General features: G+C 46.8%; 1 protein-coding gene across 2 annotated transcripts in view; it reads left to right on the top strand.

The window, feature by feature from the left end:
* The first annotated feature begins 200 nt into the window (after positions 1-200).
* The window catches only part of C2CD2 (C2 calcium dependent domain containing 2), a 34060-nt gene continuing 21936 nt past the window's right edge, over positions 201-12324 (top strand). The window contains exons 1-4 of one of the 2 annotated variants that reach the window (XM_079317427.1): positions 201-621; positions 2659-2757; positions 10691-10810; positions 11126-11227. In XM_079317427.1, coding sequence (XP_079173553.1) covers positions 334-621; positions 2659-2757; positions 10691-10810; positions 11126-11227 — 609 coding nt within the window. In that variant the 5' untranslated portion in view covers positions 201-333. The remainder of the gene's footprint in view (positions 622-2658; positions 2758-10690; positions 10811-11125; positions 11228-12324) is intronic. The other variant, XM_079317426.1, reaches the window with a different exon arrangement.

Below are 12324 nucleotides of genomic sequence, written 5' to 3' on the forward strand. Positions count from 1 at the left end.
TCTACCCCCATCTGTCCCCGGGGCCACCAGGTGCCCATCACGGCCACGCTGCAGGACACGGCGGCCTGACCAGCGCCGGGCAGCAGCCGCAGCCAGAGGCAGAGGCAGAGGCAGAGGCAGAGGCAGAGGCAGAGGCAGAGCCGGAGCGGGGCCGGGCCCCTTGGCCGCCGCCCCGGGGCGGAGCAGCGCGCTGGGCGGGCGGGGCGGCGCGGCCCGGGGCAGCCGGCTGGGCTCGGCGGGGCTCGGCGGAGAGCGCTGCGCGGGGCTGCGGCCGCCGCTGCCGCCGGGCGCGCCTGGCACGGCTCCGGGGTGGCGGCCGCATTATGGTCAGCCATGGCGTGGCTGCCGGGCGGGCTGGCCGAGCTGCGCTGGGGCGCGCTGGTCGTCCTCTTCGTGGCGGCGCTGGCCACGCTGGCCGTGTACCTGGTGCAGTACGCGCTGCTGGCGCTGCGGAGGGCTCGCCCTGCTCCGCCGCCGGCCGCGGCTCCGCCGGTGCAGCGGGACGAGCTGCTGGAGGAGGGCGGCTCGGTGCTGGCCTGGGCGCTGTCGCGGGGCAGCTGGAGGCGGCAGTGGCGAAGGGCCTGGGTGGCGGCGCTGCGAGCCCAGGCGGCGGAGCGGGAGGTGAGTGCCGGCATGCAGGTGATGGATGGGCGGCAGGAGGGGAGGGAGAGGACGGGAAGGGATGGGGGATGCCCGGCAGCGGCTCCCCCGCGCCCACCGGGATGAGGCCGGCGCCTCCCGGCTGTGGGGCACCGCTCCGGGCGCTCCCCGCTGTAGGACTCGCTGCAGGGATGTAGCGTGTGTGTTGCTGAGCCTCGGTGTGTGTTGGTGTATTTACACGTGTGCTCGGCAGGGATCGCAGCGGGGAGCCGGCCGGAGCGGGAGCAGGGAGCAGGGAGGGATGCGGAGGAAGGAAAGCCCCGACCCCCGCGGCCCCTGGCTGGGGTTCGCTCCGCCGATAACATTGTTCGGGCGTGGGGAGGAGGAAACAATGGAAACTTCCTGGCCTGGGCCTGCGGCCCGTCCTTCGGCAAATAATTCCCGGAGCTGGGCTTCCCCCGTCGAGCCTCAGGCCCTGCTGAGCCCGTGGGTGCGCGGTGGAGCTCCGAGGGCTCCTCCGAGCCCGGAGCAGGGGATGCTCAGGGTTTGGTCTGTGACCCGGCTCGGGGAGGATGCACAAAAGCCGGCACTTCTTCCCGTGCCAAGCTGCCCTTCCTGGAAAAGGCGCAGTGTGGCATCCTGCGCGTTGGTGTAATGGCATGCCCGGTGAGGTGGAGGGTAGCTGAGCCTGTGGCAAGCTGGTTTCCTTGTCCTCGGGACTGAACTCTTGTCACGTCACTGCAAAATGCTGAGGATAAACTCTAGGAAGTGGCATGTCCCCAGGTCTCTGAATTTGCGTGTGTCTTAGACCGAGAGGTTCCTTCTTTACGTGTCAGGGAGCAGGCTGGGGAAGAAGGAAGAGTGAGGCAGCATGTGTGTGTGAAAGATAAGGAATAAAATTAACACTTTCCAAATGTCATGGTAAGTTGGGCAGCAGAAAGAAAACATTTTGTCTGCCCTGTCAAATTGCGTGATGCAGTTGAGAAAAGAGAGAAAAGGTTGGTTTGTGGGAGAGAAGGGTCCAGGCAGCTTGAGCACAGGTGCTGGGAGCTGCAGGTCAGCAGACACGAGTGGCAGCTTCTTCCATGGCTGAGCAGAGGGCTCAGCCCCTTGGACAGGGACACGAGTGGCAGCTTCTTCCATGGCTGAGCAGAGGGCTCAGCCCCTTGGACAGGGACACGAGTGGCAGCTTCTTCCATGGCTGAGCAGAGGGCTCAGCCCCTTGGACAGGGACACGAGTGGCAGCTTTTTCCATGGCTGAGCAGAGGGCACAGCCCCTTGGACAGGGACACGAGTGGCAGCTTCCATGGCTGAGCAGAGGGCACAGCCCCTTGGACAGGGACATGCACACCCTCCCTGCCCAGCGAGCAGCAGTCCAGCGCCTGGCACTGCTCCCTGTCAGCCTCCCCAAAAAATGTCAGCAGCAGGCAGCTAATGAAATTCCTGGCTGCAGAACAGCCTGGGGTGATGAGGGAAGCGGGGCTGAGCAGGGTAGCAGGTGAGGAATGCAGTGCTGGTGCTTCTGAAGGTATGACCTCAGTGCCCAAGGGCTGCCTTGGCCTCGCTGTCTGTGTGAAGGCTGAGTGGCTGTCATCACTGTCTGCCTTCACTGGTGAGGAGGGCTGGGCAGGGGAAGGCTTCTTTCCTCACCTCTGCAAGATGATATTTGGGGTTTCTTAGTTTTGGCATAGCCAGCTGCAGTTGTATTTGTGGGCCAAGCCAAACACGCCTTTTCAAACTACAGCACTGATAAATCTTTGCTGAAGAACAGCAGTTTCACTGAACCCTGCTGCTGTTCATGGACTTGGCTCTGCACTGTGTACCTTGATATTCCACTACAGGGAAAGATGAGTTATGATTAGGTCCATAGTTATGTCCTAAGTATATGTTTTCAGGCTCTACCCTGTATTATGTAGTGAGGTGTCATGCAATTAATACATGGAAGTTTTGACATACATTTGCAGTTCCAGGGACTTGACTAGCAGTGCATTTTTATCACTTGTTTTCAACTGATGGGTTTGTCACCTAACGATGCTTCTTCTTTTTCTTGTTTTTTAGGATTCTCAGTTGCTCACATTTGAGGAAGATGACCCAGCAGAACCACTTGAGCTAGAAGTTAAAGAAGTTAACAGTGTTGTAAAGTCAGCTGGAGAGAAGGTAAACTTTGGATTTGTTGCCTTTCAGTGTACTTTGGGTGAGGAAATGTTTTATTAGTGTCAGTGGAAGTTTTATTTGTCAATAGATCTGTACCCTTGACCTGTGTTTGTCAAGGCAGGCAAGAGGCTGCCTCTCTAAAGAACCTATGCAAACTCTGCATTGATTCACTTCTTTTGCATGTTGTGAGCAGAATGTGCTCCAGGGCTTCCACCAAAAGCACAATAACCAGGGTTATGCCAAGTTTTTAGCTACACCCTCAATGAGCTCATGGAGCAGCCCTCTCCCCCACTCCACAGTCCTGATGGGAACTTCATTGGGAAGAAAGGAATTTGTCTCCTGGGACAGGCAAACATCTCTGTCTGCCTCTGTTTGTGTGGCTGATGACAGGTTTGCTGCCTACATGGGAGCTGAGTAAGAATCAGTGGAACAGGTGCAGAGTCCTGGGGGTGAAGTCTTGACTCTGCTGGATCCTGTATTCAGTGAGGAGCAAGAGATTTCTTTCCTCCTCTCCCACTGTAAATACTGGGAGGTGATTCAGTGCCTGTGAAATTAAAGTAAGGCAGAACTGTGTGGCTCTTGGAACAGTAAAATGCTTTTCTTTTAGTTTTGCTTTCTTATTTTGCTTTGCTCTTCTGATTTAGATGCTAAGCAGTTCTACTATGATTCCTTTGAAAACTATGCATGCTTATCTGCCTGATACACAACTTAGAGGCACACCCTTGACTGATGGCAGCTGGGGATTATTAACATGTAAAGCTGTTTGTGTACTTATTTTCTCCCTTTTTAAAAGCATTTATTTCAGTACCAGTGATCCCTTTCCCCAGCAGTGGACTGGAGATACTGGACTTGGTAGAGCTGTGGGGTTGGCACAAGTGTTACTCTGTGCAACTGGAAGATGCCACAGTGAGAATTTATAAGGAGAGGGCACTGCTAGGTCTGAAAAGGATGTGCTGTGTCATGTGTGAAGTCAGGACCCAAGGGAGAGCTGCTGCAAATAAAAGCTGGCAAATAACAGCCCAAAAAAACTGGTGTCTTGCAGTGCAGTGTCTAAAATGTTGCTGGAAGGGAGAGGCAGGGCTGGGTTGAGCCATTCCAGCATCTTATTGGAGGTGTTACACTGCAGACAGAAATCTGGTTTCAAAACAGCTTACACCAATAGAAAGCACATTTTAAAATTTACTGGAATAAAACTTGAATTTATTTTGTACACTGAGTTCTTCTGAACTCAGCCAAAACCCATTTCAATAGTCTGTGCACAGTTGCTGGGAAAAGTTCTCTGAATCATTTTTACTCCTTAAGGTACAACCTGAACACTTACTTGAATTACAGGATATAATAACCTTAGAATGGCAGTCTGGTAGCTACTTTTCCTTCTTCTTCAAATGCATACCTTTCTCTAAACACCTCAGGAGTTCTCTTATTTCATAATTATGTCTTGTATTTCCTGAGGTCATACTAAGGTTGTTTGGGGTTTTTTGGTGCTTTTTTGTTTGTTTTGGGGGTTTTTTTGGTGGTTTTTTTTTTCCCATCCTCTTCAAACTCTTAATGTTTGCATGTGAAATTGAAAGCTCTCTCTCCAGCTTGCCCAAATTAAGAGTTCTGGCAGAAGTTGGTGTGTGCTGCATAGTGCAGTGCTGCAGACATGGTTGGAATGCTGCTGCTTCTGGTGGTGATAGGAACAGAGCTGTTCTGTGGCTGAAGGTTACACCACACTGCCCCTTGATAAAGCCTCCATTTATGTGTTGCCTTCACTCCAATTTTGGGCCAGAGCCTAAATATATAGAATGAAGTCGCCTGTTTTCATTGTGTGGTATTGGTTGTTTTGGTTTAATAAAGTAAACATTAGAAATATTCTCAATCTTAGCTTTTTCTGCCAGCCTTTCCATTAGTGCAGTCTATTTCCAGAGGACTTGAACTTCACAACAGAAACAGCAACAAAAAAGGCAAAACAAAAAGAGGATTCTCTTGCTGGGGTCTTGGCACAGAGGGTTTGGATGGAGCAGGCTATGACAGAAGTCTCCCTTCTTTTTCTGCTTCATGCTCAAATGCAAAGGGGTAAAATTCCTTCAGTGCCATTCCTTTAATGTCACTGCTGCACTCCTAACTCATGGTTATGTGTGTTTATTTCTGATTCTTTTTGGTGGGGTGAACTACCCTGACTTTGATGTACACTTCCTGTTGTCTTTTAACTCCCCATTTTGCTTTGAAAGCCATTCCATATCTTTGTTTCTTTAATGACTGGCTTTTTTTACAAGCCTAGGTGGAATTATGACCCATGGAGATTTTTTTCCTTGGCTTTTTTTGGTTTTGCACTAATATAATCCTTTCTTCTTAATATGTTGACTCTTCTTCCATGGTGCTTGCTGTCAGTAAATGTATTATGAAGGGATTATATTTCCTTGCAGCCTTTGTTTAGCTTGCCTACGTATGTTTCTCCTTAAATCTCCCTTTACAATGCTGTTCTGGCTCCTGACTATCTCCTATGCACCCATTCTCAGCAGCAGCTCCAATTAAATCCATGTTTATGAACCTGATGGCTGAAGGGCCACACAGCCCTACAGGTAAGGAAGGTCTCACAGTACAAGGAGGCAGCTTCTTTTAGTCTCTGGAAGTGCTTTCCTGAGGGGTTTTGTGCTCCACTCTGCCTCTCCTGTGGCTGTTTCACATTGTGAGTGCCTTGTTGCATCAAGGTCTCTCTCCCTGTAGTGATAAGCTGTCCTTTGAGTGAGCAGCAGTTGTTAATTCTTACACACACACTCACACTCAGTGTATTTTGTGTTGCATTCCCCTCCTAAGTTTCAAGGTCCTGCATCTTTCCTGTGTGATGACCTAGTCTTCCTTTATGTTGCTGCTTCCCAGCTTGCTTTCCTGAGCATCACATTTTCTTTCAGGTTTCTCCTGGGGTGTTTTGGACTTTAACTGTGTGATGGGTTTGGTGCCTGAAAGAATCCTTGGTAACCTGTTTCCAGCTCACTGTACTGTCCTCTCCCTTTCCCACATCCCAGTCCACCTTAATGGGGGATGATGGAGTACAGGATTAATTGTTAGTGGGGTGAGGCTACAGAAGTAAACAAGACAACATTATGATCTAACCTTCAGAGCTGAGTGCCTTGTCAGAGGGGGAGGGTGGGGTTTGTTTGCTTCCCTGGAGGTGAAGCACTGGGTTTGGCACTGTATTCCAGCTGCTCCTGCAGATGTGTCTGAGCCTCCTATAGGCTTGTGCCACATCTGGCAATTTGGCACAGGGACCAGGGAAGCCTTAGCACCCCAGCACAAGGGAGCTGTCTCTGCAAGTGAGTTATTCTCCAAGCTACCTCACAAACTGATAAACCTCTCCCAGGGTTTTGTCTGTCTCCTCTTGGTCTCTGTGTCTTCAGCTGTGCTGTGTCTTAGATAGTTTGGAAAGGCTTGCATGATAGTGAGGCCAAACTTGCAGTTTTAGTTCTGGTATTGATTTGTATTGCCCTTTCTGAAATATAAGTGCAGCTTCCTGTCTTTGCAATGTTTGATGTTCATTTGAACTTACTAGGTGAATTGAAAATTCTTCCTGTCCTGTCTCCTTGTACTCTCTGCTTGTTTATTTAATTCCCTCACTCCCCATTTTTTCCACCCATTTGAATTTGAATGTGTTGGTCTCAAAGGAGTGGATAAATTCACATGTTCCATCAACTTCTGCTTTGTTTTTGTTGCTGACATGGAAACTCACTCTCCTGCACTGAGTCCATCCCTCACCCTGCCTTCACTGTGGTGTTTACCACCATTTGGGAAACAACTCTGAGGTTTTAACTGTATTTACAGGCAAATTCAGTTTGGTACTGGCTCCTAAAAATCCACACCTGCCTGTGCCTGGGTTAGACATTGCATGTGTCATCTCCCCTTCATTTGCTCTGGTCACTTGGTCAGTTGTTTGGGTAAGGAAGGAGTGGAGAAGAAGCTGGAGAAACCCCCTGAAGAAATTAAGGAATTGGCTCTATTAACCAAGAATATAATGTAATTCTTCTGAATAGCTGAGTGCTAATGACTGTCAAAAGGCAGAAGTTTCTGACTTGAAAAATTTTCTTGTGGTGAGGTTTTCAGCTATGCACACAAACTATTTCTGTGGCATTGACAAGATAAGTTTTCCATGCCAAAAATCAGAGCCTGCTCATAGCTGTACCCTGTGAGACATATGGGAAATTGTGAGGGTCCTAAATCTTACAGTGAGAGCAAGGCAACTTTCACTGTGTGGCTGCCTCATGGTTAATTCTGATTCTCTTGTGAAAATGTTAAATATTTGTATTACTTACATACTACTGAGTAACCTCAAGTGACCTGCTCTTTCTGGAAGTAAATACCAAGTGCAGTAAAACTAATTTCCTTCTAGAAAACAAACAAAAAAGGCAATCAAGGCTCCTGCTGCTGGGGGTTTTACAAACATGTGTGGTGTAGTCAGAGCTTGGGGAAGGTGAGGGAAATGTTCCCCATCAGAACTTCCCCTGAAGTCACAGCCATTCAGCTCAGGGAGGGAACCTGCTGCTGCACTTGGGGAGGGAAGAGTAAAGAAAAGGGAATGTGAAATGCACAAATTAATGGGATGCCAGTGCCAAAATTGAAACCTCCAGGCAAGAGGACACAGTGTTTGAGAAGCAGGGGCAGCACGGTGCTGCTTGAGATGAAGCAGCTTCTGCTGATACTTCAGGAGGGAAAAAACTGAGATATTGGAGCCTGTCCAGAGGAACTGCAAAGGGAAAAAGTCTGGATATAGAGGGGGAGGGCAAAGCAGGGGAAGGGTTTTCATAGCTGTGAGTACACAAGTTTGGACACTTGACTTTCTCAGGAAAAGAGTCTTGCTGAAACCACAGTGCCCTTTCAGTCTCCTTTGTTCCTGCAGTTGTTTATCTGGAAGAGAATTGTTTTTAGGATAATTGTGCTCAGAGTTTTAGATATGTGTGAGCAGGTTTTGTGACAGCATCTGCAGCTCAGAGGAGCTGGGCCCAGCCAGGTCTGGGAGCTGTGGCCACTGCAGCTCATCCCATCATGAGGATGTCAGGTCAGGGATGGAGAGGAGAGGCTGAAACAGCAGGAATAACCCTGGCAGGGGGATGGCAGAGCATAAAAAGGTACCTGAGGAAGGGCTGGGAACCCCTTCCATGGGAGAGCCCCAAAGCACATGGAGAGAAGGGTGTTTGTGCCAAAAGAGCTGCTGGAGGGAGAAAATACCTTGGGCTTAGTTTCTTTGTGCTGATACTTCACCTCCCCCTATTTCTGCTAATTTAGATCTTGACCAAACCTAGGATCTCTTCCTATCATCCAGGTTCCTCTGTTTTCTTGTGGACACCCATCTTTCCTCTTTCTCCCCCTACCAACCAGAAAATGGTGCTTTGCCTGGCCCTGCCTTCTGCAGCTCTTCACCTGTGCAGAGAAAATGAATTTGAGGAAGCAGTTTGGAGTGAGGCAGGGGGAGAAGGAACAGAACTCTTCAATGTTTTTCTTTGTATGCCTGCCATGGGGGAAGTGGCCTACATATTTCTGCTTGGGTCTATCAAAATCACCTGCTGCACTTCTAAAGGTGTGTCACTCAGCAAGGGAAGCAGCAGTTGCAGTCTCTTTAATCACCCTTTCACCACTTGTGGCAGCATCATAGATGAAAACAAAGCTGCTTTCTCTCTAAATTCCAGTCCAGAATTCTGCTTCTCTCAGTATTCTGACTCCATCATCCATCCTGCTCCCAGAACAAATTCACCTGACATAACTACATATTTACAAATGTGGAACCACTCCTTTTGATGATTGGATTAAAAATTGAGAGGCAGCTGTATCTGAATACCACAGTTTATCAGTAAAAGTGAGGGCAGAAGGGGAATAGGGCTTAGTAGATATCATTGGCAGAAAATAAATTAATCAAGGAGACTAGAAGTCCAATCTCCACTGGTCTGGGCTTTGAAGTGAAAGGTAAAAATACATTTAAAAAATTATTTAGCATCTATTGATAAAATGCAGAAAGAAAAATGAAAGTTCCACCACTTGCAGTGTCTGTTTCCATCCTTTACTTGGAATTAAACATGATTAAGAAACAAGTGGCACATGAACTCATCTACCAACTCTCTGGCCACACTTTTATTTCTTTTAAAAACATTAATCAACCACATACCTGGCAACCTTGGCTCTTGGACATCCAGAAATTCCAGATGAATGGCTCTGCATTGCATGTGCAGCAAGTCCAACTTGTTCTGAATGCATTCAGCTTCCTGTGCCTGTGTGGAAAAAACACATGTGGATGATAAAACACTGCATTTAGGATTTGGAAGTGTCAGTTTATGCATCAGACCTGTTCTTTTTTTCTCTTCTTTCCTCAAAAAAGAGGGAAGAACCTTTTCCTTTTCAGTGTGTTTAAAGAGTCATCGTGTCAATTACTTTGAATGAAAGGAGTGATTTTGTGTTTCATTTCAGCTACAAGTAAAGCAAGCAGCTGGAAGCAGCTGGGCTCTTTGTTCTTGTTAGCCATTAAAAATCCTTGATATTTTACCATAATGCTGGGTGTTAGTGTTGTTTATGTGGAATTAAGGTCAGAAATCACTTCTGAAGGGATCTGGACTTTAGGAAAGGGGAGAGGTGAGCAAAACTCATTTGTCCACTTCTAAACTATAATTTGCAAAGACAACCTGAAAAGGCAAATCTTACTGCTTGTGGGTGTGGTTGGGATTTTTATTTGTCATATCCACCTCCCCATCCCCTGCTCCTTTGTAATTAAGTCTCTGCTTTAATGGATGTACTCAGGCCCTTGATAAAGCCCTGGCCATCCTTAAAATACACCCCAGAGAGCCCAGGGAGATGAAATGTATTTAAGGAGAGCCTGATAAGGATCTTCCAGGAGGTCCATGATTCCTTTCAAAGCTTTCAGCTTCAATTCCAGTGCCCAGAAGTGGAGCAGTAAGTGCACAAACACAATTTAATAGCAGCATGCAGAGTTTTTTTTGTCAGACAAACCTTGCAGGGAGTTATTTGTCTGTGCATTGCATTGACCTGGTTCCTGTGCCTGAGTCAGTGTCAGGAGAGCCCAGCTGTCCTTGCCACAGTGGGGACAGTAACCACAGAGGGATGCTGACAAGCAGCTCTCCTCAGCCTGCACATCTGTTTGCAAAACAAACATGCCTCTGTGGTGTGATGAATAATTTCTGACTCCCACCCCATGGGCTTTCCTGTGCTGCCAGGAGCTCTCCAGGAATTTCTGCACACTCCAGGAATTCTGCATGTTTGCAGAGGGGAGGGAGCAAAAGCTCTCCACTGTTTACAAACCCACTGTGATAACAAGTTAAATTACTGCTCTTAAAAGTGTATTGCAGTCAAGTGGCACTCAGATTTTTCCCAGACATTTAGCTTTGTCACCACATTTCAGGGCCTTTCTTGGGTTTGGTCAAAGGCTTGAATAAATTCTTAAAGGCTCCTGCTTCTTTCTGTCCCACTGAGAACTGGAATTAGACAGAATCATCTGCTGTAGCAGCAGGTTTATACCAAAGTTTCACATTTGTAGGATGCCTACAAGCTAAAGATTGTGTGGTAAATCAGCTGTCCTGTTGTGGGATACTTAGATCAGAGTAGAAGAGGAAGAACAAACATCTTTGCCCTCTTGGAGCTTTTAGTACATAGATCTGTGAAATGGAAAGGATTCCCTGTCCTTAGGTAACAATACAAAAGAAATTTTGGGAAATGCCATAATTTGCAGGTGTTAAATTTCATGTCCAGATTTGAACACTTGAACTATGTGCTTTTAGAAGAATGTGCAGAAGGAGGTGGGAACATGAATGAAATTGCTTAGAAATTTCCCACCTGTGCAACTATGCACAATTCTGCTAGCCTAAATTCCTTTCTTATTTTCTTTCTTGCCTTTGCCAGACCTTCTGAAGACTAATTTGTTTTTCCCCTTCATTTCCCCTCACCCTTTTCCTTTCTGCAGGTGGTTTCTTGCAATGTTGTGGGAGATTCTGTGAAATTCCTCGTTGCTGTCTCAGCCCCTCTGCCCTCAGCTGCTGAACCTCAGTCATATTTTGTGAAGCTGTCCCCAGTCCACCTGCAGGTAAAGTCTTAAGTGTTGTTCTCTCTTCCCCTCATTTTTTTTCCCCTCTGGGGCAAGTGGTAAATATAGAAATTAAGCTGCCTCTTCAGGAGGCTGGGGTTAAATAACATGTTGGGTAGACTGCTTGGCTAACTTTTTAACTGGTGTGCACTCTCAAGGCTTAAGCAACTTCTGCCTCCTTAGAGTGTCACTTTGAAGTTACCCACTCAGAAAATGGTGTTCTTCTTCCTGTGCTGAACCTTAGTGTGGAGGTTGACCTACAATTTCTTTACAGGACACCACAACACTCTACAATAATTCTTTTCCTGTCCACAGCTTCAGCTCTATGTGAAAGACAAAGGAGAAGATGTCAAAGTTGAGTGGTTCCTCATTAACACCAATGAAATCAACTTTGAAATCCAGCCAGCAGTGCAGGAGGTCAGTCAGTAAGTTTTATTTGTTGTAATGGTAGAACAGGTGGGTCTCCATCCCCTTGGTCCAAAGGATAATCTGTCAAACCCCTGCACCTCTGAAATCCAGCAGCACATCCCAAGATTACTGAAACAAGTCTGTATTGACAGACACATGACTTTGCAAACATCTTTTACCCAAATTCAAGCTGTGAAAAATGTCTGTTCCTAAATACCTTCTCTCAGAACACTTCTAAAATAATAAAAATAAAAGCCCCTGATGTAATGATATTTCCATCAAAGCAATTAAAACGTTGCTCCTTCCCTAATTTTGAAATCTGGCAACAATAGATCAGAAACAGCTGTAAAAAATACAATTATTTAAGGAAATGATGGATGATCTAAAAATATTTTGATGCTTTTGGACTTGCATCTGATCTTTGTATATGAGCACTGATTCATCTTGAGAGTTTCATCTTGATTGGGATTCTCTTCTGCCTTTGACCCTTCACAATTTTTTATTTTTGGCACAAATGTGGTGATTTAACTGTTTCTTACAACTGTGGGGGAAGACTTATTTATGTTTTGTGAAGTTGTTTTCTTGACTGAAGGCCTTGTTAAAAATTAAGTTAATTGTAGAGCTGCTTCTAAAGACCTATACTGAGAGAGCTACAATCATAAAAATTTATTAGCACAGCTTTTGTCCATAAAAATGTGAAACTCAGAAGTAAAGACAGACCAACCTTTTGAAGTGTGTTTTAATGTAGGTTTTACCATGCATACATAGGATGTAAATGACCTTCACATGCTGGGGTGGCATGTTGATTATCCACATTTGAACAGTCACTAAGTATTAAATCCTTCCTGACAAACACAGATGACTCTGGTGCAGTCACTGGGCTTCCCAATCAGCTTTTTGAGAGGTGCCCAAGTCCAGCTTTGCAGAGTTGCACCTGTTCTGCTTTGCCTGCATTTTTAAAATGAGCCTGTTAAGTTCTTTATTTGTTAGAGAGCTTTATTTTCACTTTGAAGTTTGTATTAGCACTTCTGGAAGAGGAGAGGCAATAAACAAAGGGGTAAAACCTGTGAGCAAGCTACACCTTAGAAATTGCTTCAGCTCCTAAA

The sequence above is a fragment of the Erithacus rubecula genome (assembly GCF_903797595.1).
Source record: "Erithacus rubecula genome assembly, chromosome: 1".
Classification (NCBI taxonomy): Eukaryota; Metazoa; Chordata; class Aves; order Passeriformes; family Muscicapidae; genus Erithacus; species Erithacus rubecula.